The sequence below is a fragment of the Crocodylus porosus genome, unplaced genomic scaffold (assembly GCF_001723895.1).
Source record: "Crocodylus porosus isolate Cpor-Errol unplaced genomic scaffold, CroPor_comp1, whole genome shotgun sequence".
Lineage (NCBI taxonomy): Eukaryota > Metazoa > Chordata > Crocodylia > Crocodylidae > Crocodylus > Crocodylus porosus.
Window position 1 is genome coordinate 96,239,798 of NW_017728886.1, and position 27,768 is coordinate 96,267,565.

The 27,768-nt window shown below is 42.0% G+C and overlaps 1 protein-coding gene across 1 annotated transcript in view; it reads left to right on the top strand.

The window, feature by feature from the left end:
- CNTNAP2 (contactin associated protein-like 2) overlaps positions 1 to 27,768 on the top strand; it is a 1,403,431-nt gene that overhangs the window by 1,200,608 nt on the left and 175,055 nt on the right. The window contains exon 17 of the mRNA XM_019535795.1: positions 9,472 to 9,642. Coding sequence (XP_019391340.1) covers positions 9,472 to 9,642 — 171 coding nt within the window. The remainder of the gene's footprint in view (positions 1 to 9,471; positions 9,643 to 27,768) is intronic.

Genomic DNA, 27,768 nt, shown 5'->3' on the forward strand with positions numbered 1-27,768 from the left:
TATTCTGAAAATTTGGTCTTTGCTGTGACTTGCCTGTCACACTTCCTCCCCGGCCTCCTCCCCCATAGGTTTATGTCACAATTTGTAAATTGTCTAAATGTGCTCCCTTCCTCTCTCTTGCCTGAAACAGATACCTAAACATTTCTATCCCACATCTGAATCTCTGTATGAAAAAATTGCTCTGCTGCACAGAAACTTGAGATGACTGTTTGCAGAGTTATTTTTAAACATTTAAAAGATGTTAGATTAGAGAAATACCTGAAACACGGGCATATCTTTCAATGGTTACATATCATAGGTTCCTTTGCTGTTTTTATGAATCTCAGGACTTCAGATAACTATTTATATTTTTAGACTGTTCTATATATTTTTACAGATTTATTTATACCTCTGCTAGACATTTTTAAAAGCACAAAAGTTGTCACTTGCTATCAAAGTCCATTTCAGAGCACTTCATATTGGATCTTACTGCATTCCTGTAAACCCTGATTTGGTTTAATTGTTAGTGAATTCAAACAGGCTTCTCTTTATATGTGCATTCAAGACTGTAGGCTCAATCCTGCTTCCACTAAACTAAATAGGAGTTTTGCTATTAACTGCAATGGGGGATTTGAATGAGTTCCTGTATCAGTAGGACCAGTAACATGTTTCATAGTTGGTAGAGTCGTAAGGGACCTGAGCAGATCATCAAGTCCAACCCCCTGCCATGGGCAGGAAAGAATGCCTAGATAGGTGACTATCTAGTCTCCTTCTGAAGACCCCCAGGGTAGGAGCAAGCACCACTTCCCTTGGGAGCTGGTTCCAGATCCCATGTTCATGGGACATGTGGTGGTAGCACTGGAGATGGACACAGACCACACAGTGCAACAGGAAATCTGCCTCAAAAGGGCAGTCAAAATATCTGCCCAAAGAAGAGAAACCTTGGGTGACACAGCCCTGTGCTGCAAATTCAGCATCACTGAGGAACCAGCCCACTACATGTAGTTGTTTCCTATCAGCCACTTTGGCCTTGTTTCACTTTGCCTTGCACCTTTTGTTGTTATTCCATCATGTGCGGTGAGGCAAGGTAGGTACATAGTGTGATAAAATCAGAATGGTAGCATCGTATTGTCACTCTGCACTGCTCTAAATGACTATTGCAGGTGCCAAGTAGAGGAGAACACACTCCTATAGATCTGTAATAGGCTTTTTGGACAACTGCTGTTCATTTAAGGTATACTATCCCTTCATCATAATGAATATCTCACTCTCTGTGCTGATTATAGCACCGAGATGATCAGGCTGATGTTTTCAGATAACTTTGCTGTAAAAAATAGTATAACATAAATTTTAAAACTTTACAGTGAGAGAACACAAGTTCCTGTGCACATTGAAGCTCCCTTAGCACATTGCAGTCAGTGAGCCATGCCAGATCAGGACCTTTTGATGGATGAAAGTAATGATTCTAGCAGCCAATAAGGTGTGCATCATAAGTAGATGTTTTGTCCAGGAGGGGAGATTTCTGAAAAATGATCTTACAAGGATGTTTGTGAGTAACACTGCAAATGCTGGAAACCTTTCTGCATCACTGAATTCCTTTGTCACTGACTCCACTATCCCGTTGACAAATGTGATTGCACTTTCCTTTTGACTCAGCAAACATGGTGATTGGCAGAGTAAATCAAACATTGCCCTCTGTGTATACAGTCATTGATTGATGTCACATAAATCATATGCCATTTGATAACTTGTCACATTCTATACCAATCCCTAAAGCCAGGCGAAATATGTCAGTTAACATGCTCTCATACTGCACTTTTAAAATCTTGGTAAAGTTGACTTACCCATCATCAGTGACCATGGGATCTGGGATACCAGTTGATATAAGACACAGGATGTATAAGATTTCATCTCTAGGTCGCTTGTTCAAATTTAGTCTCAGTCTGTAGTGACCAAACGCTCGTTATTGTTGAATGCCCAAACATGTAGAAGGGATTTGCTGTTAGCAATCACAGTTTGGTTCCCATGGGCCAGGGGTCTAATTCACAGAAACCACCATTGCTGTTATCACTAACACACAGTTTGGTTGGATGCTAACACTGCAATGAGAGAGGGGAGTGTTTCATCATGGACTGACTGTGCCTAGACACATAACCATCATTGTATCCTCTGTAGGCACAACCAACAGGTCAAGGTTGGCAGGACATGAAAGGGAAGCTTGGCATTTTAAGTATGGACAAGTCAAAAGAACTTGGCTCCTTTCAGGGGCACTTAGTTTCTTCAGGACTGGGCCTTCAGGGAAGGTGCAGTCATTAGATTTTCAAAAGGCAAACTTCCACAGATTAGTTTGGGTGGAAGAAACAGTGCAGAAAGCAGAGGTTATAATCAATAATATAAGTAGAGCTCTCCAGTACTGGATTTAGTCTGTGTTGTATGTCTACATCTGGCTGTACTGATGTCTGTCTGTTCCTGAAAATATAAATCCCTACAAATTTCCCATAAAGTCTGTCAAAGGTGGCTGATTCCATCAGATTCCATTCATCTTCCTAAATTTTAAAAGCTCTTGTTCTTTAGAAGGAGCCCTTTATAGTGAAAAGAGGCCAAAATTTATTATGTTTCACTGCTATATCCCAGAAATGCAACAGAGTTATTGCAGGCAGCAGTTTTTGAAAACTGTATTACGCCTGTCATTTATTTTCTCTAAAATCTGATTTACCTTTAATGTCTCATACACCATGACTTGATTAACTTCCATCTTTAAAACGGAACTCATTCTTTGAGGTGGAGAAATTCTTGGCAGGTCTTATACTCGACTTGTAGCCATTTGTTTTTTTGGTCTACAGTTGTCCTTGAAAATAGATATCTAATGTAGGTGCTCTTCTTTGAGTAATTTTAGCTTTGAATGTCTGCTTTGCTAGTGCTAAGCATTATTTCATTCATCATCTTTTAGATTTGAGAATTATTTCTTTTGTGTGTATTGAACAGTTTGTGTGTGCTTAACTCAATTCCTTATTTGTTAGCATAAATTAATTTGTTTCCTTTTTTTTTTTTTTTTTTGACTGTTATATGCCAGGACACTTGCTAAACACCATCATGCAGCATTTCACATGCTTCACCTTGGGCAAAATTCTGAAATACTTATATTGAATATGACTTCTCTCAATCAGGAGTTCCACTGTAATCCCTGGCAAATAACTCTCACTTGTTAAAAAGAGGGTGCAATGGTTTCTGATGTGTGATTGCAATAATTTCACCTCCTGCCATGCCACACATGCATGGCAAAAGGTGTGCCTGTTGGATCAAGCAATCAAGCATCAGATCCCATTGTGCCATATGGACAGTTCAGGGGGAGCCTGGAATCGTGATCCCAGGCTCCCTTTGTACCAGCAATCTCTGCTCTTCTGGCTGGAGCCCTATTAGCTGATGAAGCCACAGGGGCTCATGGTGTGTCCCCACGGCTAGGAATGCTGATCACTGACACAGCTGTTCCCAGCCATGGCCTATGTTCCCCTATCTGGGACCCCCAGTCAGCTGACAAGTACTCTTAGTGTACTCCAGAGGCTGGGAGCACCGGCCAAAGGTTCAATTAATGGCATGACAGGAACCAGTGACAAAGTTATTAGATGTATTTGCTGTAATAACTTTTTTTGCTTATTCCTGGTTTTATCCCAGAATTAATTGAATGAACCTGTGGCCAGGTCATTAGTTAAGACATGATTAACCAGTTAATTGCATCTTAAGTGTAATGTGTAACAGTGGCCTGAGTGTTAAAAGTAACAGTAATATGTCAAGCAGCTGGTTATAGTTTTGAGGGATTTCCTTTTATCTGTTTTTTTCTTTTTTTTAATAACTGGTGATGGTCAGATAGCATAAATAATCATCACTTTGCAGTCCTGACAAATTCTGTTTCATGTGGTTTCTAAAAATCCCAAGCTAGAGTGAAACCTTGGCCCTAGTGAAGTCAATGGGAATTTTGCCATTGATTTCAGCAGAGCTAAGATGTCTCCCACAGGTCAACCTCAGACTCATTTCAGAGCTGTAATAATTTGTTGTACAGTAAGTGCAGACACTGCAAATAGTATGTGTGTATATTCTTCTTTCTCACAGCAAGAGAAAAATACTTGAATTGTTGAGCATAATTGTATAGATATTCTCAGTCCATTACTTTGTGACACAGAGCAGTCTCCTGTTCGCATGTCCATCTTAACTGAAATAGGGGACTATTTTATTCACATGATTTTGATGTAAAATCTGTTTTGCTGCAGATGAAGTCCCTGCAGGATTTTAGTCTATCGTAATATATAAGGGCTGCCTGACATTGCAACATTAGTTATCCAGTACTATTTTCTAGTGGGGCTAAAAGCACTGAGGTCCTTTACAGTTCTGCTATTGCTGTTCTCTGTTTCAATGGGAGTTGAATATAAAAGGGAAATTGATGGCACTACTGCCTAAACTTCAGTCATAATAAGAAAGAAGATGGAGGGAAGTTGACTAAAAAGATGTTGGTAGGCATCACTGCATGGGCAAAGCCAAAGGGTGAATGCTTTAAATCCAATAACATCATGTTTCCAATATATGGAAAGGCATCAATTTATGAAATCAAAAAGCAAAAAGGGTGTTAAACCTGAATGTACCTGTACTTTGGTGCCTCTAGAAAAGGGAAACTTCTGGGGCATATCTTGAAATTCTTTATTGTAAAGTCAACAGACTCAAGCACTTTGAGAGAGTATGAGAGAGTTCTGGCATTTCTTTCTCCCTTTACAAATGGTATAGCAGTGTTAGAGTATTGAACATGATGGTCCAAGAAATATGCAAAAAGCAAGTGGGTTTTTTGGTGATGTCTTTTACTGGCAGGCAGGGTAGATTTGTACCTTTACAGACTAACTAAATCAGGGATAAATAAGCTTTTGTAAGCAGCAGCATACTACAACAAATGCTATGAAAGGACTGCAGGAAATAGAGATTCTAAATAGAAATCAGTGATTAAAATACAAAGTGTATGGAAAAGAGAGGAAAAAGAAAGGGATATTGCTAGGCAGGGTGGGTAGGAGAGAGAAAAGTAAATCAGTGAACCCCTTGAGGAACATAGGAGCTGTGAAAGCTAACCAGGTAATGAGATAAGAATATGTAGTCTTGGTTTAGACCAGTGCGGGGGACCAATCTTTTTGGCAGGTTTGCTACAAATTAGCCCTTCAACATCTTCAGGTGCCACTCTTATGCCCCTCCCATGCCTGCTTTGCTGCTCTGCTTTTTCTCCCTTCCCTATCTGCCTGTCACCTCCTGTCCTGTTGTGTGCTACACAGAGAAGCTGCCTGCAGTGCCGTAGCTGAAGTGAAGGGGCACCAAGAGGCACTGCCCAGCCGTGGCGGGGCACAGGATGGAGCCACGAGGGGCTCATTTTGGAGGGTGCGGGGATAGGGAAAGGGCAGTTCCAACCTCTGCATTCACTTCTGGGCAAACATGGGGGGGTTACCCATTGGATCTGTGTGCGGGGAAAGGGCAAGCTGCCACTGATAGGCTTTGCCCCAGGTGCCAAACTTCATTGCTATGGCACTGGCTGCCCATGACACTTGTAGCATGTATACCACAAATTGACCACCCCTAGCTTAGATCATACTTAACACAGTCCAGTCTGTGGATGATTTCTTGTTCCACAATTTCCTGTTCAAGTTTGTTTTTATTTTTATTTTTTTCTCCCTGAGAACAGCAGCCCTTAGGTCAGCTATGGAGTGTACAGGGAAGCTAAAGTATTCTGCCATAGGTTTGTGTGTCTTTCTAGAACTGATGTCAAATCACTTTTTATTCATTTTTACACATAGGGATCACCCCATCTGTCCAATGTACACAGCAGAGGGCCACTGTAAGTGGGTGAAAAGTTGGAAGAGAGGTTGAGCACACAGCTTTTAATAAAATCATGTGGAAGCTGAGAGTTATTGGGCATAGGCATCTTGTCATAACCAACTCGTAGTCTGTCTAGATGAGAAATGAATTGAAAGTCCACCAAAGACTAACTTAACATGTGAGACAGTGCACTCTGAAAAAACAAAACAGTACAAGGTGTGAGATGCAAGCAGCCCTGTACCCTTGATAGTGTCAGTGAATGAAAATGTAGTTATATGCATAGATATCCTTTTTGCTCATATAATCCAGGCAACTTTTAAAATGGGAACCTAAGAATTAGTTAGCATCCTTTCTTTGAACAGATCCATCTGGAATACTAAAATGGTTACTGAAATGATAGAAGGTACCTAATCTGGAACCAACCTGCTTCCATACACATAGTTACATCTACTAAGGCTAGTGACAGATATTCAAAAAGCCGGAGGCTGAACTGATTCAATCCTTGCAAGTTAGTCTAACCTGGCTAGGCTAAATCATTTCAAAACTGCAACAGACATCCCCTCTGGACTTTAAAATTTCAGGCACATGCCTGCAGTGGCTCAGGCTAGAAGCCAGGGAGGCACTAAAGCAGCCTTCCCTTCACTTCCACAAGGCTGAGCTGAGGCAGGGGTGAGCAGGCCCCAGCACCATGCTCTGATTATTTCCACACATCCCCCCACCTCCCACTGAGCTACTCAACAGGGAATTTTTATCACCCCTAATTCAGTGTTTATCAACCCATTAACAAAACAAAGCCTCTCTCCATTAACTAATGGAGCTCTTCTTAAACAGCTTTTCCAAGGAAGGATATTAAGCTACCTGTTGATTAGTCCAAAAAGCCTATGTGACTTTGTCGTCTCCCACAGCACAGATTGTAGCCAGCATGTGGTCTCCTAGCTAATGCTGAGGTGTCTGTGGAAGGCAGAAGGGCAGGGAGAATAATCCCGGCTTAGCAGGGAGAAGCCAAGTCGATGCTTTGTGCCTGCAAGTCTCTGCCAGAGCTGCAGCCAGGGAGCAAAGGGGAAATCCCTACACAGCCCAGAGAGCATGCCAGGATGCTGGGGGAGCGTGATTTAATTTAAACCAGCAAGGAGTCTGGGACAGACATTGCATAAACTGGTTTGAGCCAAATCGATTGAGTCCGATAGTATATTCAGCCAGGTTTATCTCAAACCAGTTTCAGCCATTTTCAAACTGGTTTATGTGCACTGAACATCTGTTCTGTTACAGGTTTAAACCTGTTTCTGATCACTTAAACCAGTTTATGTGTAATGTTTGTCCCTAGCCTAAGAGTTACTTTCACTGAAAACCAGTTACAACAATCAACTGGTTGTCCCCAAAAGGTTGTGCATCAAAGTGTTTTAAAAGGTACTTTGCCATTATACTAAGCTCTCCCATGTCCCCAGTTATGGCTGTATCTAGGATTCATTAAACTTGTTTGCTCATTTGAAGCCACCTATTCTCCATACTTCAAAGTAATAGGAAGAGATGGAAAGAGACAGAAAGAAACAAAAGAACAGTCCAGAAGAAATCCCCTCCCCAAGTGTGTTTAAACCAAAATACAAAATTGCTGAATTCAAATACTTCATTTAAATTTTAATATAGTCTAGTAAGCAGCAGTGAACACCAGAATCCCAAGTGTGAAGCAACAGTGTGGTCCCATCAAGAACATCAAATATTAAGGTTGCAAGACATCCGCTCATATTCTAATAGTCAGTGTTAACCAGTGAAACAATATTATATATGTAAATGTTGTATCAAGCATCTGTTTGACTGGATTTCTAGGGATGTCTAAATGTATAGGATTTGGGTGGAGCAGAAAGGAGTTTGCTGCTATGTTTGTTGGCTGGACTGTTAATTATGCTATTGTATTGGGCTGATAAGTGAAAATCAAATTGGTTATATCTTTATTTGTATATACAACTTAATCTAGGCATTTTTAGAATTTCAAAAATAAATAATTCTCAACTTTCTGGATACAGCATATGTGACAGAAATAGAATCACTGTAACAGTTACTCAGTCTTCCTTATCCAAACATGTGCATACATCCGTGCACACACACTCTAGTCTTTGCAAGCCATAGGTCCCTTGTTTAAAATCAAAATTGTCTAATTATCTTTGCTTTTATTATTTAGTTTTTCTAGTGCAGCTTTATTAGGAAGTAATATTAAATATATGTATCCTTTCTTTATTATTCTTTTTCTGTTGTAACTTTGTCATGTGGATAAAATCAAAAAGAAAAAAGTAAAGAGCTAGATTTTCTAAATTCGTTGATGTGACTGAATATGGAAAGTTACATGAATAATAATGAATGCATGCAATCAGATATTTGTCCATACACAAGACCAGATGGGCTCCTAAATCACCACTTGCATGCATATTTATATGAGGGGCCTAATCTCCCATGACTAATATGACTGCCTACATGCTCGTAAATAGAGCTTCAGTGTAAAGCTTTAGTCCCTGATTTGATTCGGTGGAGATTCGGCCCAATTTGGTGGCCAAATCTCTGAATCCCAATCAAATCAGAGGACCCTTTAATCTTTCCGAATCAAATCACAACCCTCTGAATTGATTTGGAGACATTCAGAAAGATTCAGGGATTCAGACATAGAGACAGCTTTAAATGTTTTTTCTACAAAGCTATAGGTAGCAGGGGCTCGTTAGTGCTGTGATGGTGGGGCACATGCAGTGTCCCACAGAAACACGGGGGACTCCCCAGCATACTTGGCAGCAGACCTGGAAATGGTTCAGAAGCATGTCTGGTCCACTTCCAGGTCCACTGGGGAGCACACAGGGGAGCTCCCCACACCCTCTGGCTCAGTGACTGGTGCCTTCTGGGTCTGGGGTGGGGGGACACCCAGGGTCCCCCTGCGGCCAATCGCTGAGCCGGAGAGGCACGAGGTGGGGGCCCCCATGCACTCTCCAGCAGACCCAGAAGTGGAGCAGAAGTACTTCCGGTCCACTTCCAGATTCGCTGCTGAGGCCCTCCCCCCCCGCCCCGCACTCCTGTGGGATGCTCCAGGTGCCCTAGCATCACAGCAATCACGAGCCGTGCCTGCTACTTCAAGCTCTGTAGAAAAAACTTTTAAAGCTGTCTCTATGTCTGAATCGATGATTTTCTGAGTCAGCTTCGAATCTTCAGATTCGGCTGAATCAAATCAGAGACAGTGATCCAAATCAACAAATCAAATCACTGTCCCTGATTTGGGCCAAATCCAAATTGAATAGGGCCTGCTTCACACACCCTTACTAGTAAATACTTAACATTAAGCAAACTTTGCTGGATCGGGGCCCCTGGGCACAAAAATATATGTTTAAATACTAATTTCATAAATCAAGAGCTTAGGAATATACACAAGATTCCACACACTGGAGTTGGATCAATTTCCAAAATAGAGAAAAAGGGCAAGGTGTTTTTAGAAGCTGAATGATAACTTTTTGAATGTGAGAATATGTTAACCTCTTTTACTTTTACAAATTTCACCTTTTCTATTCTTCCCACTGATCCCCACACTGGTTATTTAATGATAGCTCTAAAAGAGCACTGAAAAACAGATATATATACACACACACACACACACGTATTTTGTCTCTCCCATCTCTGCAGGAAATTATTGGAATGCTGCATCTTTCATTACTCCATCATCCTATCTTCACTTCTCCACATTCCAAGGGGAAACCAGTGCAGACATCTCCTTCTACTTCAAAACTTCAGCCCCTGATGGAGTGTTTCTTGAAAATCTGGGGAACACAGACTTCATCAAACTTGAGCTAAAATGTAAGTATCTTCTCTCTGCCATCTTTTTTGAGAAACAGAAGCGCATTTGTGTAAGGTGATGCGGTTTAAGAATTTTCCTTCATTCAACAAAGTGTACAACCCTGGTAAATGTAGTGGAAGGATGAAGGAGAAATTTCAAACCTACTTATTCAATTTATTTAAGAATTCTATTACTAAGAGAAATAATAAAGAACCTATTTATCAAGGGGAAGACATTAAAGAGGAACATTTACTAACTTAAACCTTGCCTAAAATGGAAGGGTTTTTTAATTACGTGACAACGTATTCCTTTAATGTTAAGTATATTTTGGTGTGGAGTAGTAGACGTGTGTCATATTCCACATCTACTTTTTAGAAGAAAAGATAGCTATATTATTATTCTAATTAAGACTAGCAGGGTGGAGGAAAGATTTCAAAATGTGAGAAATGTCATCTGTAAATATTGTAACAGTAACCAATCCTATATGCCTAACCAATGATAAAAATCTGAAAAACTGCAATTAGAGATGCAAGATAAATGCTAAACATGCAGAATATATAATATTTTAAATCCAAATAAAGAATTAAATGAAAATAGTATGCATATTTGAATGGCTCCAAAACAAATGAAGACTCAGATCCTCAAATGTATTGTAGCTCTGCTTGGTAGATCTGAGGTAGTAAAGCTAGAGGTGAATGTGGTGTTACATTGTCTATGCTTTTCTTCAATCTGATATACCGCTCACATTAAAATGAAACATCTGTAGGGATGATTTAAAACATGTAGCTGTTATAACAGCTCCCTAATGTACCATTATAACATCAGAGATCACATGAATGCAGCAAGTGTAGCTACATATTTCTACAATGTTGAAGTAGGTGTCGGGTCAGTCTCACTGCAAGAAAAATACAGGGAGGCCAAGGGTCTAACTAAATAGTTATTCATGAAGTTGAGTGCCTAAGGCTTTGAAGAGGAGGGTAAAAATACTCTGTTTGCTCCCAATGCACATTATCCTATTTGAGTGAACAAGTCAGGGTGCAAAAGAATTTAACTAAAATGCCATGCCCCAAAAATAGGCCTTTCAATTCTGCATTCATGCATTTCAGAAGTTGTATTGAGGCCACGGTTATCTAGATCAGGTATCCAAAATAAAATAAGTGACTGAGTGACAGACCTTGGGGTGGGGGGCACTCACTACAAGAATTTGAATTTGCATTTATTAATTCCACTTTTCCATACCCACAACTGATGAAAATAAGCAGAGCTCCTCTGGACTCAGTGGAACTCCACTCATTTGCACAAGTAAAATTTCTGTCCCTTTAATAATAAACTTGAAGATATTCTTAAAGATATATTTTATACACCATTATATTTCATATTCAGTAAAGTTAGGCATTCAGAGACCTGCTTGTTCTTATACCCTGAGCATTATCTGAAACAAATGTCAGTTGTAGTTTATTACTTACTATATTCCAGGTTATCTCCTGCTTTTTCTTTCTGTATTGTAACTGCTAGTCTCTGAACTCTAGCAAAAGAAAATAGAGCTTTTGTACAAAACACCCAATTGGTCTTTTTCATGGAGTATTAAAGAAAAATGCTCCACTGAGGAAAAAGAATGGATGAACCCTTTTAATCATTCTGTTAAGCTTTTACATTTTTTAACACATTGAGATTGAAGGATAAAAAGAGCTGGACTGTGGATTGAACAAATTGTATATATTCACAAACTAATCTTTAAAATTAATTGCTTCTGTGAGGCCCTAAAGCACTGACTCTCAAGTACTGCCTCAAGTACCAGAGGCATAACTCATGAGTTGTGCATGCTGGGCAAAATTCCCCTGTACCCTGAGGGACCAGGGGGAGGATGGTGGTTTTGCCTCCCCCCGGCTCTCCTTGCACCTGGCTGCTCTAGCTGAGCAGTGCAAGTCCCTTTCTGGGATGGTTTGCACTGTGATGGTCCTGCCTTGAGCAGAGGATTGGACTAGATAATCTCCTAAAGTCCCTTCCAGCCTTCTTTTTTATGATTAATGTGTATATCTCGGCCTTTTGGCTCAGATCAAGTGTACCTGTATTCTCAATCTTGTGGTGGATTAGGGCTTTAGGCACTAATTCAGGAAAGTATGTGCTTAGTCAAGATATATTTATGCACACGTTTAGCTAATAGCAGCTGCTTGAATCCCACTGACTTAACTGGCACCTTTGCATGTGTTTAAAGATGAACACGTGGTTACATGTTCTGATATTCCTGAGTCAGACCCTTGCACTGTTAATTCTTCAGGGCATAGGCCAAAACTTCATCCGCATACACAACTTGCAAAGCAGGCGTGGCCAGCCTGCAGCATGCATGCCACAGGTGGCACGAGCAGCCTGTGTGTGTAGTGTGCAGCAGACTGGGGAGGGCAGGCAACAGAGTGGTATGTTGGGCAGGGAGCAGAAAATAGAGCAAAAGATTGGGCAGGAAGCATTGGGCAGGAAGCAGAAAGAAGAGCAGCAGATCAGTCAGGGAATAGAAAACAAAGCAGCTGATTGGGCTAGGGAGGGGACTCAGAGTGGCACTTGGAGAGTGTAAGGATAATTTGTGACACGCCTGCCAAAGGGGTTGGGCCCCACTGTTGTAAAGCATAAAGGATCATTTTATTGTCCAAAGCAAACACAAGGCTCTTGATTTTAAAAATATACTGAATGGAGTTGATGATAAAAACTTGAGTTCTTTCAGTTAATCTCATATTTAGCAGAAATTTGAATATGAAACTATATAGACCAAAAACTGAACTAATATCATCAAAATCAGAATTGTTTTTATTTGCAAACTACAGTTCCCATTATTCGTATGGACTGAAATACTTGTTCACTGAACAGCCTCCATCTCCCATGGTACACCATGGTCTCTTCTCTTAAAGGGAGGCAGTCACCTAATGGGAGTCACTGAAACCTGAGCTATGCATCGCTGAATCCAAAATATTTCAGTTTTCAGGAATTCTGTTTTGTCAGCGAAAATCTACCAAATTCTGAAGTAGGTATGTCACTCCCTAATAAATTCTACTTAATGGCAGTCAACAGGTCCTTTAATCCAAACACCAACAGCCATCTTATTTTCAATCCCATGTTTACAGTGATGAGGAGATGCTTCATACAGAGTATCAATTACTGCCTCTTCATAGATAAAAATTTAACCATCTGAAAATAATGTTTTTGTGCACATCATACTTTTTTTAAATTCTCAAATTGACACAAGAAATAAAGGCTAGAAAGAATGACAAAACAAGTAATGTGGCACTTGCAGAAAGTTCAAATTTAACATAGCTGTCCTTAACATAGTTATGTACATTACCATATGTAATCTGGAGAAAAGAGTTCTGACAGTCTGTGCATTTTTTCATACAGATAAGTTGTTTGTGTAAACTGAACATGGCAGTTTGCAAATTGATATCCTCTAAAGCGGTTAGTATTTTATTTGGCTTGCTCCACTCAGTGAATGTATTTCCAAAAACAACTCACCTGTTTTGTCTCATTAAGACTCTTGGATTCAAATTTTGGAAAGCAGTTTACTAATCCCTGCCTGATTTTCGATACAAAAGTTGTCACACGCTGTGCTCATTAGATTAACCTTCTCAGAGCCCCTCCAAGGTCCTAATATTCACATTGAGAGTAAAGCATATTCTAACTCTCCTGACTATGAAAGATCAGGAGGAACACTACAGAACAAGCACCTCTTGTACTTTTCCCTTCAACAGAGCCCTAATTTGTTGTCTTAAGGGGAAAAATGCATTTCTGATTTGAAAAACTACTTTCCCATATGGCTGACAAGGAGAGCTTTCATGAAGAACACAGTGATAAAATGCTGCTATGAGTGAAGCTGAGGCTTTTGGCTGGCCCATCTATCATGCAGTCCCCTTTGCAGTCTCACTCGTCACTATGCATGGAACACTTGGCAGAGATATAGAATTATCTCTGCTCCTGATTTTGTTTGGTTTTTTTTTTTTAACATACATCAGTAAATTTACAGAGTCTAATTATTTTTACAGCCTACTGGTCAGCTGACACCACCTAAGATTTCTCAGAAGGTGGTGGTTAGATAAAGTGAAACTTATCTATGAGTGTTTGCAGAAACTGGGTCCCTCTTTTCCTCTTACTGTTAATATTTTTATTCAGATGCTTTTCATGTGCATGGTTTTTCATGATCCATTTAATGTGTACATGGGCCAAGGTTGTTTTTTATTTTAAAGACTCTAGAATAGATGCACAATATCTTTTTAGATGCAGCTCTGAGTAGGAGCTATGGACACATTTATTTATCTGAAGTGCTACAAAGTGTGGTTGGGGGGAAGATCTGTTTGATAACGTCCACCAGCTCCAGTAGGTAAGAAGGCTGTTCCCACTGCTGCTGCCACCATGAGGAAACCAACTGTTGCCTCAGCTCCCATGATGGCAGCACCAGCAGTGGCACAGGTCCTCCTGCTTCTGCAGTGGCAGTAGCTTTCACTGCTGCTGCTGCTGCTGCTGCTATAGACATAGGAGCACCAATCTCAATCCCAGTCTCTGCTGCCCCTTCTGGAAGCAGCTGCAGTGATCAGTCACCTCGCGATCAGCTGCACAGGGAGACGTTCCCCCCCCCCCAGTAAGATTTGCCATGGGCGGACCTCCTCCCCCAGCAGTAAGATTGGATGTGGGGGGACAGGTCTCTGACTGGTCAATGGGGGGGGGGCACATATCCCCCCGACTGAGGTGGCACCAGTCTCCCATGACCCAGGCTCTATAACGCCTCACCACATCTGTGTGAGTTGTCAGGGAGCCCCAGTCATTCTCTTTCCTTCCTCCTTAAAGAAGGACAGAAGTTCAGAGCACTGTGGAGTGGTGTGGGGGCCTAGAGACCCCTTTTCATCCTACCGCCTCCACATATTTTACAAATCTTAATGAACTGAGCCTAAAGTTACTTCTATGTCAGGTTCATTTGTGATGTTAGTTTTACACAAGAATAGTAAGTTAAAGTTAAACACATTTAGTTTCTGAAAAGATGTAGCAGGAAGGAAGAAGAACACAGACTTTCCTCATTCACTTCCCAGTGTAGTCCCAGGGACATATGCAGTCCCACCACTCCATGCAACACAGCTCACTCCAGGGACCTGTGCCTAAACTCCATTCACACCAGTCAGTAGAGTGGGCTGGCTGGCTGCAAAAAGGAGCATATGGTGCACCTACTTAATTAGACTGTCTGTGGGCACATGGATGAGTTTGTTCTTTGGTCTGTGTCCTTTTGGGAGGATTATGATTCCCAAAGCTCCACTTGGAGATGACAACCCAACTGTCCCTAATACTGGGCTATGTCTGCAATGTTCAGTTCAGCCCCAAGTAACTTGCCCAAAGTCAGACAGTAGTAAGTGAATTCATGCCAGTTCATGCACACATGCTTCTTTTTAAATACCATTCTTTCCCACAGCTTAAATACCCAACACATCCCTGATTTACCATATTTTCTTGCTAATAATTAATACCTTTCTAGCTTCTTCCTCTAAGATGGAACTGCACCATATCAATGAGTTTTGGATTTTACTGTTTCAAGTCCCATGTGCTTATGCAGATAGGATTTGCATTTTCCATCCTTTTATGTTTGCAGCTGGATGGGGATACCTCTGTGACCTTCATTGTATTTTTTTAATTAAATTGCTATTTTGTTTTCCTACCAGAAGACCACTACATTGAAAAATCAACCCCCTAGGAAAACATGCTGCATTAGCCACATGTCAAATGATGTGTGGGACACTGAGGGAGCTCTTCTTCCCTGTGACCAATAGAAAAGCATTAAAAGTAGATACAAAAACATTGGTGCACTTCAGGGAAATTTCTGACTCAAATGATTTCACAGCATCATTAACTAATTCTTCTCTTAGCCCAGTACAAAGAGAACTACAAAAGCCTGAAGAAGTGTATGTACTACCCTTAAAAAGATAAAACTGCTTCCTAGATAGAATGTGATAAAGAAAAGACCAAATTTCAAACGAGAAAATTTATCTCCTCTCTAAAAGCATCAGCAGACACAGTACACATGCATTAATGCACTTTAGTTAATGAGCATTAAATCTAGTAACTCCAGGTACTTTTACATGTGCTCTGGGGTGGGGGGAAGGCAGTGTTTTAATTAAAGCGGCTCTGAGAACCACTCTAATTAATGTGCCACTGCATCTCCTGTGCTTAAAAGTGGTGGCAACAAGCTTTAGTTCAAGTGACCCCACTGCCATTTTTAAGTGCACAGACACTGATACATGAGATACAGTGCATATATGCTGGAGCACAATAATTAATTACTTAATTAATCAATCAATGCAGTCTGCTCCAATGCACTAGAATTCCAGCGCATCACAGTAGGGGAGTGAGCTTCAGGTATGTACATGACTGCCTTCGCCATGTCCCCATGCTGAAAAATGGCAGCGGATAGCTTTGAACTAAAGCTCATCGAACATGTTATATTTCAAAGCACGCCACCACCATTTTTTCAGTGTGGAGGTATGTGGCAATACTGATGCATGTGATGTGAAAGGCTGCCAGAGCACATCAATTTCCATGCTTCCATGCACATCAATTAATCAAGTCTGCTCCAATGCACTGGATTTCCAGCACGTCAGAACAGGCTCTGCACATGTGTAGAGAAGCTCATCGTTTTTATGTGAGGTTTAATGCACATTAGCCTATTTTAATGTGCATTAAATAAATGGCATGTTTTAATGATGCTTTAATGAACATTAAAAAAGGCTAATGCAAATTAAAGTACACATGGAAATGCAACCATCACCTTGATACCACATCTGAAATGGAGTTACCATATTTACTCAAATCCAAGAGGACTTTGAATTTAAGATAGTCCCCCAGTAATTAGAATCTAGGTATGGAAAATTTATAAATTTGTTATAATTTGCCAGGTATGGAAACTAATTATCAGGGGACATCATAAATTTGCACACATACCCCCAACTATTACAGTGCGGGTAGCAGTGGCAGAGGGTCGGAAGCAGGGGTAGTCAAGCAGCTACCTTGCCCTCTGCTGCCCCCCACCTCTTCCTTGTCTTGCAGGCTGACCAACACCCCGCCCCTTGCAGTGCCTGTACCCTTGCTGCCTGCCCCCTCCCCGCAGCCTGTGCCCTCCAGTGCTCCCCACAATCTCTCTCCCCTGCAGAGGGCAGGTGATTGGGGGGCAGGCAGCTGCTGTGGCTCTGATTCTGTCCCTGTGCCCAGGTTGGGGCCAGAGTCAAAGCTACAGAAGCTGCCCTCCCTCCCTCTCCCCCCACCTTGTACTTGAATCCAAGATGGGCTCATCTTCAATTCAAGTAAATACAGGAATTCAGGCAAACCTCTGAGTGGTAAGGCACACTGAGAAGATACTATGCTCACTGTGGCACTCTCCAGTACAATTTTAAGGCATTGTAGAGATGCATTTGCCACTCTAGCTATTGTGGCAAGATGTAGGCTGTTCTATGTAGCTCTACCAGTATGTCAGGGTAGCAGTCACTGTTTCTCTGGACATAGAAACACATTGTTTTCTGCCCTGAGATCCAGACTGATTCTTCCTTTGATTTAGTATGCCAATTTTAGAACCACTTTATGCCATCAGTACAGCACAAAGCAGGTGTATCTTAGGATATACAAGTGCTGCTACTTGCTAAAATATTAATAGAGTTCTTTTTAACTTCAAATCATATTGCACTGCGACAATCTAACACATGGCTAACAGGTTTTAGAAATACCATAACTTTCTCACCACAGGCTTTTTTCCTTTGTCACTTCAATCTAATCCAAGAGTTTAATAAGCTTTCTAATGTGAGCCAATATTAGTCAGAAAAAAACCACTCCCTGTGCCAAATAGGAACATAAGACATAGGACTGGATGTGGTCTTTTGCCTCAAGTCCAGTTTTCTTCTATCACCTTATCATTCAATAGCACTCATAAACTTATCAAGCCCTAGCTTAAAACGAGTTAGGAATTTTTCCCCCCATTATTCCTGCTGGAAAGCCATACCTGGAGCTCATTCCCCTACTGTGTTGGGAACCTTATACTAATTTCCACCTTACCTTTATTCATTTGCCAGCTTAAAGCTACTCATTTGTTCTTGTGCTGACATTGTCTGTCCTTTAACTAAAATAGCTCTTTGTCTCTCTGGTGTTTACCTTTTCCCAAGGTATTTCCAGAGAGAAATCATATTCTCTTTCTAGCCTTTTTTTGCTTGGCTAAATAAACCAAGCTGTTATAGTATCTACTTATCTGCAATCCCAGATCAGCTTACTAGCCCTTCTCTCTGTTTCCTCTAGTTTGAAATCATCTTTTTTTTTTCAACATGGGTGACCAGAACATTACACAACATTCCAGACTACTATTATTCCAGTCCTTAAGATCATTTAATTCTTTGTGTATGATATTCTGATCCTTCTTTGGTTGGCAGTTCCACCCAACTTGGTGTCTTCTGCTGTTTTCATTAGCACATGCCTGTTTTTTATCCAAAGTAATTAAAATATTAGCCTTGAATCTTGGCTAGTAAACTCCCACATAGCAGGTCACCTTTCATTGCAAATCTGTTCCTTACCAACTTCATAACTGTAACAATTACCATTTCCCATGTGGCATTACTGTAAATGCTTTACTGAGTTTCAGATAAATTAGTTTTTTTCCTTGTCTAGAAGAGCAGAGGTATTAACCAAAGAAAGATAGTGGTTTAGTCTGCAATGATCATCCCTTGCAAAATATATTTCACACTTGCTGTTTTTTGTGAGTTAAGTGTTTTTCCATTAATAAAAGTAAAATGAAGACAATATTTATATATGTGTAAACCTTCTCCTTCCACTTCTCTTAGAAATTAGTGTGCCATTGGCACCCCTTTCTATTGTAAGTAACAAGGTTCCCTGCTGTTCTCTTTGACTCTGTTCATTTTACATACTATTTCCCTTAACCTCAGTTGCAATAACTTGGCTTAAGTTAAAAATAACCTAAGACAACTAAAATAATTACAGTGCAAGCTAAAAAAATAAACAAATAAAGCACCACAAGGGTCTATACCCATCAGATTCCACAGATTAAGCATCCTGCTAGGGCCTTGTCTGGTAGGTGTTTTCAAAACATGCCAACTGGATGAATATGCAACTGGAAGGGAAAGTGATGGTTTTCTCCAATAGTCCAGTGTTTTTATTATACTTGGGTGGGATATAGGAGAAATCCAAAGTAAATCCCTCCTCTGCTTGACGAAATGTGAACCTGTAGCCCCCACACGGATGTGAATGCTCTCACTATCAAACCATAGGACCCAGGCAGGGGGTCGGACTTAAAGATCTACAAAGTCCCTTCCGACCCTCCTTCTGTGATTCTGAGATAGGATGTCTTCAATCCTCCCTGGTTCAGGGGGCTGGACCTGATGATCTTCCGAGGTCCCTTCTGGCCTTCCAATCTATGAATCTCTTCTACTTTGCAGTGAATGATTAATATTCAGGCCAGGGAGACAGCAAAAGAATGAGCAAGATTCTGTAAGCTAGTGGTTAGCAGGGTTCAAATAATGGGGGAGCTTGTTGGGGCTGGGCCCTCCCCCCCCCAGTCGTAAGAGATGAGAACTCCCCCATACACACGCTGTGCCTTTCTAAGTAGCCTACATAGTGGCAGTGGCTCCTCCTAGCTGCCACCGCCGCAGACCCCCCACCAGGAGTCTAAGTGTAATTTGAACCCTGGTGGTTAGGATATACACATGAAAAGGAAGAGGCATGGGTTCAACTGCCAGCTCTGCTGAACATTTAAGTATTTTATATTAAATACTTATTTACTAGGGTGGAGTTTCACTCTTAAAACGTTCATTTATATTGGAGTACAAAGGGAGAAGGACTTCATTACTAGTCTTGTTCTGAGAATAACACAAACTCAAACCCCTACTGTAAAGAAATAGACTGTGCTATGTCAGCTTCCAACACCACTTTCCCATATCTAGAAATCAGACCTGTCAAGGAAGTTGAACCGTTCCAGTTTGACCACGCTCTTCCCTCAAGTCTAACTCCTTGAAGCCAATGGGGATCATGCTCCTAGCTCATGTAGTGCTTTTGAAAATCCCAACCTTAGATGCCTAAATATGCACCTAGAAACCTAACTTTGGACCACCAGTTTGGAAAGTTTGGGCTTTGTATTTAGAAGTTCACAATTATTTTGCTGGGGTATTGAAAGTCTAAATTATATTCCATTGTTTACACACCGAGGCAATTTTGTTTGGAAGCGACAAAGATTTTATGCCACTAAGAAACAAGCTTTAATAAAAGGAGAGAAGTTTTTAATAAAGAATACAATTCTATCTGGGATGCTTAACTTAATTGAAGTCAATAGAACTATTCATGTGAATAAAATTACTTATCTGAATAAGTGTTTGCAGGATCAGAAGCTATTTCCCTCTCTCCCCCACCCCTCCCCCAGCAGGTTTGTTAAATTAAAATAAGCTATTGCATCAGTAATTTTTTTTTTAAAGATCATTTCTGATTCTGTTACTTATAAAGGTTCGTATGAGGTTGCAATAGCAAAAATTTTCTAATGGGTTTTACGGATATTAACCACAACATAAATACTTAAAGCAAGCAAAAGCAATGTAAACCCTGATGGAAATCAGTTGTTTAAATCATCTTTATTGAATACTCCCTAAAACATCATGCCTTACCTCCTTTGAAAACAAACAGAATAAATGCTCATTCTCTAGAGAATTCAAGCTGGCATTTTACACAAATACCACATTTCCTCAACAAATGTAAGGAAAAAATCTTTATTTAGAAGAGAGTAGCCAACATTTGGGGGAGAGGGGGAATGTGAAAACGCTTGCGATTAGATAGATAACTGAAGAAAGCCATAAAAGCAGTGACTCCAACAAAAGTGTCATTGAACTGAAAAGTGTTTTACATAATTTATCATTTTTGTATCACATTGATCTCAGCCTCTTTATTGTGTTTGTAAAATAGAAACTGAAGCACAGCAAAGTATTCTGTCTCCTTGCTAGTGTACTAAAGGCAGCTCTCTATTAATATAAATTCTCAACAGCAATTGTTCTGTACAGTCATAAATTCTTGTTCTTCCTCCCATTTTTTTCTCAATTGCTACAGCGGGAAACAGGAACGAGCCTCCTGCTGGTTTTTCATTTCATGAGAATCATGCATATAGTAAAGCAAAATACTTTAGAAAACTTCTTGTCTCTAATATTCAACACTCAGAAGGTACTGGATACCTCCCCCTTTTCTCCTCCCTGCAGCCTTTAATGAATAATATCCACCTCTAATTATTGTAGTCAGAACATCCATTTTTGCCTCATGCATGTCAATTCTAACAGCCATCCATGACAATCCTTTTCAGCCCCTGCTATAGCTATAGACACTAGCTTAATAGATGTGCCATTAAAAGGCAAAGAGATGGGATATATCAAGGAGTGAATGCTTGCATATTTGGCTCCTCAGTTTTGAGGTCTTCACTGGGTGTTCACAGATCTCACAAATCGTCACAGATCTATTTTTCTAAGGACAGCATCTTAATTTATATTTATCCAAAAGTAGGTGTATGATTAACAGCTCCCCATTATACATACCCCTACATAACCAGACAAATTGAAAAAGACCCAGTTCTTCAGTTCTCTATGAATTTCCTTTTTGTCATTGTTTGTTTGCATTCAGTAAGTATCTGGCACAAGACTCTAACGACTGATGGAGACCCCATGTGCAGCCATATGAATCAGTGAACAGTTGCTTATAAAACGCCCCTTGCATATGGGAAAAAAATAAATGGTCAGGCAGGAGAAAAATCTGTAAAGCCAAAATCCGCTGTCAAACCCTGACTTTAAGGATATTCAGGTTTCTAATTCCTAGGCCCCTTTAAGCATTTTACTCACAGGCTTCAGCAGAACCTGCACTCTAAGTATCACTAACAGATGACACCAAAGAACAGTAAAAAGGCTTCTGGAAATGCCATCTATCCCAGTCTCACCAAGGAAGTCAGAAGCAAGATTAGAATCTCTGGTGCCTACTTTCTAGTTGTGTGCCAGAATTATTCTCTCACGTGTTTTTAGGTCTGAGTATCACCTATACCTTTGGCAGCTATTTCACAAGGCTGAGTGTTTAATGTACAAGTCTTTGCTCCCATGTCATAGCAATTTCACAAAATCCAAACAAGGCTTGACCTGTCCCTTTAAAAAATATAGTGTCAGCAATTATTCACACAGCTCTAATGATGATTTCATCTCAAGGGCATTAACATCCCGTTTAAGCAACCTTGCATCTACCAAACAATGGCTACTAATTAAACAAAACCCTTGGAGACACAGCGTTCTAGTGTTTGCATATCACCTTGACATCTTCTTTTTGAATTGGGCAAACATGATGTGGAGATGACAAGTAGAGTGCTTCAGTTAGCTAAATACTATGAAGTATACCATAATCACATATCCTATTAGTGCTGATAGAAAAGAGATGGCGGATAGGAGCATGCTAATCCTGTTCTACTTTGTGCATTGACTATAGTCCACATCGCATTAAAACTAAATTATCTTTTACTGAGGAGACAGAAGTTGCTGTCATAATTTAAAAACTGTTAGCCAACAAAAGCATTAAGGGTATCGCCTTTTCTTTTTTCCAAACAATCAAATATGTACTGAAGGATAGTTTGAATGGGTGTCAGGATGGTGATTTGGCTTGGAAGTGATGAACCTGAGTTCTGTTCCGCACTGTACTATGACCCTCTATGTGATCTTAGAGAAATCTTTGTTTCAGTTTCCCACCACATAATACAGGGATTTATCTTTTTCAGAAATTGTTTTGAGGCATATGGATAAAAAGAGCTATGTGAGCTAAACATTTTGTTAAATATATTATTAAATAAATACATTTATTTTCAGAGCTCCTCTTTTCCACAAAGTACCTTGCTTACAGTTGACGTAATTTAAGTACCTGATAAATAACAATAAATATAACTATGTCTTTTTGAGGGTATGCTGGCCTTTGCCTAGCTAGATAATGAGAAAAATTAGTCCTTTCATTAAAATGTAATATTTTTTGTCACCTGGAGCAATATTAGCTTCCAGCTGGAATATAAATCTAATACACTATGCAGAACTGTTTAATCAAATGTGTGGCAGGGCACTATGTGTGCCTGCCACTTTAAGGCCCTGGAGCTGGGAGCTTCCAGGTGCCTAATGAGGGCAGCCAGTTTAGGCTCAGGGCTGCCTATATAAACAAGTCAGTTTGGCTTCTGGAGGGCAGGCAGTGGCATTGCCGGCTTGAGGGCTGCTGAGTTTAATCTGGAGGTAAGGAAGAAGCTGTAGGGGATGGTTGGAGGCTCCTGGTCTTGGGTATGACTGGAAGCTACACCCTGCTGGGAGTGGGTGGCTTGGTGGGGCTCCCAGTGGCACAGGAGTCCCCAGGAAATGCCAGGCCAGTGATCACCCTGGTGAAAGGAGGGTCGGGGTGCCTTAACCCCTAGCCCTCACCTTTGGGTGGGTTGTGTACACCGGAGGTAGTTGTGGGGGTGCAAGCCCTGAAGAGGAAAGTTGGAGGCCAGATGTGGCCAAGGCTGTCTGAGCCCTGTGAGGGTTCAAGACCCTGAAGAAGAGAGTTGGGGACAGGCACGGCTATGGCCACTTGAGCCCCCAGTGTGGAGGGAAGCCCTGAGCCCCCAGTGTGAAGGGGGGCAGTGTGTGGAGCCCCCAGTGTGAAGGGAGAGGGGGCTGCGCCAGAGAGAGAGAGAGCTGAGTCCTGACCCCAGTAAGTCCTCCAATGTGGGGAGGCAGAGTTTGGGTCAAATATAACACCTATAGTAGTACCATGACCTGCTGCCCAAGGGGGGAGTGAGAATCCCCTGTGAGATCCTAAGGCCCCAGTCGTGGTGTGAGGTAACCCCAGCTCCCCACGTCCGTGGAGGAGGACCCAGAGGAGGAGACCCCAGGATAAGAGTATGGGTCGTAAATCAAGGCCTGCCAGAGCTTCCCCTGACTGGCCCAGGTGGGGGCCAGGGCCAGGAGGTCAGAAAAGCAAGGAGGTCCACTGAGAGGGACGCCCAAGAGCCAGGGTCCTGGGGTCCTGACTGGCCTGGAGGTGGGCCGGGGCTACTGTGAGCCGAAGGTCCCAGTGAGGAGACTACACCTGAAGGGGAACTGAGGGCAGGGTAATATGTGGCCCGGTATGACGGCGGCAGTGTCCACCTGAAGGGAGGAACCCAGCTGGGGTCCTACAGCAGGATTCTGAGGGCCGTCGTGGGAGACTGGCACATTTGAAAACATCATGATGTCATCTGTGAGGCTTGGGCTGCAGTGTAGGGGAGGGCTGGAGCTGCAGATAGCGCCCCCTAGCAGCAGGGCAGAAAATGGGCAGCTTCCACTTAATTGCATCTATTAATTAATCAATTAAGACCAAGTGTAGCAGGTGGTTAGCCCAAGAACAGGTGGGCAGGCCACACAGAGATCAGCCCTGGTAGGCCCCCTGTTACAAAGTGCTTTGCTTTTTTATGTTGTTGTTGTTATTAAAGAATGACAAAATAAATTCTTCCATACACTGGTCCAAAACACACATGCTCCCTATTTGTAAGTAAAGGCATTTCATGAAATTCTGTGTTCCTTCCCCTTTTAGCTATCCTGTACTTATTCCCTTCTCAGTATATTGCCAGCAAGTCATTTATAATTAGTTTATACCCATACAAGTTTAGGTTGGCGAGAAGCATGGATCCTGTCCTCTACCTTGCTAATATCATATTTGACTAGTAACACCAGGAGCCATTCTCTGTCCCCTGTAAAGTACAGGAACTCCTTTCTACCAGTTGTAGTTTCCTCTAGAGGTACAGGAAGAAAAGGCCATGATGCCAACTTGCACAGATGGTTGACTGCTTGGGGGCTGACGGGGATTATGACTCTGCCCTGCCCTCCCTCTCAGGGGGTTTCAAGGCCCAATATAATATAGAGTGCTTACAGTAATGTGCATTAGTGGAACAGAGGTAATACAGTGGCGCTCAGGCAGAAACAAGCTATATCTGGAAAGAAAAATGGTGCATCTACTAATCTTAAATTATGCTGCATGCAGAAAACCACTAACAATTCTGCCTTGGGCTTTTTGAATGTCTGTACCTAGGCCTAATGGATAAGATTCCTTTCTAGATTTAGCTTCCTACCCCTTACTGAGTGGAAGTCAACAACAATAAGTGGCCCATGCTGATACTGGTAGTGTTAAAATAATGTGGCTGTGACTGTGACTGAATACTCTAGGAAAAGACTCCACACACAGCAACTCCATTCCATTAATTCAGCAAGTACTTTAAAAAGCAAGATATAGACTTTTATGTGAATTCTGTGCAAACCAGGCTGCAGGAAGCACTGATAAATACACCATGAAGTTTAAGAAAAGGTATTGTCACTAATATATTGGAGAAGATTATGTTTAATGTTGATGATGTTTTCAAATCATTTATTTATTTATTTAGTGCAGAAGTATGTGGCCCTCCCAGGAGCTCAGCACAACACACTTGTTAGCAATAAAAAAACACCATGTCACCAGAGATTAAAACTGCTTCCTGCATGTCCCTTATGAAGTTACACACGTAGGACCAGCTGTCTTCCACCTTGCAGAGGGCCCACTTAATGGCCCAGCACAGCACAAACTGACCCATGTTTTGTTGTAAGGTGAGGTGTCAAACTTCAAATGTAACATGTGCCCAGATCAGGAAGCAAAAGAGTTGGGGGGCATCACTGGAGCCAGGTTCTACAGCTTTTCAGAGTCACCATCTTGGTCTGGCCTACCAAGAAATTGGCCAAGCAGATCACACTCCCCTTGGCTTCTCAGTAGGGAGAAAAAAAAAGATGCACAGTCTTGAAGAAGTGCAAATTGAGCATACCAAAGAGGACACTGAGGGAAACAGAGTGGCTTCAGCCAGGGGCAGTCCAGGAAGGTATGGAAAGGCGTCTCCGCCATCTCCTTGCAGAAAAGGCAGACCACTGACACTTCTGGATCTAAGTGGTGGACAAAAGTGTCTGGGGCCAGGGCCCCATACAGCAGCTGCCATTGGAGGTTGCCAGTTCTCCTAGTGATGGAGACCTTGTAGATGGTGCACCAGGCCAGCCATGCTTGAGAGAGAAACAGAATCTCTACACAGTCATATCAGAACTTTTATGGCATTTAAATCCCACATCAAAATCTGTACACAGCCTGTGACCCAGATTCTATATGCTCATACAGTGATGCACCACCACCTAATCAAGTGGGGTGCTGCATTCTGCACTAGCATGAGTTTCTGGGTGGTTTTAAGGTTTAGCTTCACTTAGGGCCCATTGAATTCCTGCGATGCCAGATGCCTGGATACCATTAGTAATCCTTACCTACTTTCCTTTGTCTTGGATCCCTGTGGGAAATCTAAAAGAAACAACAAGAATCTTCTAGCCTAGGGCCGTCCAGCTGGTGACTTGTGGGCTGTCCAGCTAGTGGGCCTGGAAATCTATGTGGGCCAGCATGTCACTCACAAGCCCTATCCTTGCTGCATAGCTGCTGATGGGATCAGTGGGGAGGGAAATGATCCCTGGTATGAGCCTGCCCCTAACAGAAATGGCTGGAGGTAAATGAGGGATAATAGAAGAACACTGAGTCAGGGATCAGCTGATCAGCAAGGGCAGAACTGCGCCAACATATAAGATGGCTCCAGGATAGAAGGAGCACTCTAGCCTGGAGTGCTGGGGAGGAAGGAGCTCTCTGGCAGAGGGGGTAAGCTTTGGCCCAGCATGAGGAGAGAGCCCCAGGAGCAGGAGAGTCTGCTGTCGAGGGCAGGGAAGTCTCTCTTTCAGTGGGTGAGCATGATTGGATGGGTTAGAGGTTTTCTTGAGGCTTATTCATGTTCCCCCAACAGGGTATATGTTCAGATAGAGCTTTTGGTTAAGAGTACACTGAGTTTGACTGATGGCTTGGGAATGGCTATAGGAGTGGCTTGAAAGCCACACCATGGTGTGCCTGGGCACTCTTCAGCTGGAGCCCCTGCAAGGGGCAGAGGAGTGAAGATGCCTGAAGCCAAGGAGCTGAGACGCCCAAACCAGAGAAAAAGGGCTTAGGTGGAGGCCTGAGCAGAAGATCCAGAGCCTGAGTGGGCGGAAAATAGAATCTGAGCAAAAAATTCCAGTGAATAAAAAACGAGCCATGACATGGGTGTGGGGGGAAGCTGGAGGCCAGAATTGATGCCCCTAAGGCACAAGTAGGCCATAGCTGGTAGAACTGAGGTTCACTCCATGGCCAAGATGAGGGCCCATGGAATGATGGAATAGATAACCTGTGAGGCAATCAACCTAATATAAAGAGAGAGAAAAATAGAAAGTAGCACCAAAAGGATTGAAGGCACCTAAGCACTCATCCTGGTCCAAAGGGACAGTCTCCCTAACTTTATAATAACTTTCCATCAAGGTGTGGCAGGTGAAGTTAGGTGGTAGCTTGGGGAAAACTGGGCAAAAATTAGGTGAGCCCAGGGTAGCTGAGACACCAAGAAGTACCATGGCCAACCCCAGAGGCGTACCCTGTCATGTGGGATGGGGATCCTTAGACAGGTAGCAGGGGCAGGGAGCTTAAGTGCCACTGGCACATTCACCAGGTAGGGGGATACCCAGGATAGCACCCCTGCAGCATTGTTCCATGTGGTATACAGCCCGCAGACTACATGTAGATGCTGCCTGCAGGTCCAGCCATGCTGAAGTTAGACAGCCCTGTTCTCGCTAAATGGAGACAGAAAAGAGCATTGCTGGAGGCTCTTGGGTCCAATATATCCTTCTATTGCACACGCTGGTACTGAATGCCATTTGTTACAACATCAGCATGAGGGACAGAGAGAACCCTCACCATAGTTTCCATTACTTTCCTGCAAACTACCAGTATTACCTTTGTTTCAACTGGGGTCTCACCCACACACAGTCAAACATTCAACAAAATGACATTCAGGTAAGACTGAGACAGAGTTGAGTGTTGTCAGCAAACTGATGGGACTGCAGCCTGGGCTCCTTCATCTCTCACTGAAATTACTGGGGTTGTGGAAGGGGAGAGTGTTATGCCTATACTTAATGACTTAGGCTCTACATGGTGTCAAAAATAGAGTTAAGATGCTACTTTCATTTCATAGCAATAAATGAACAGTTTGTTCTACCTTTTTATTT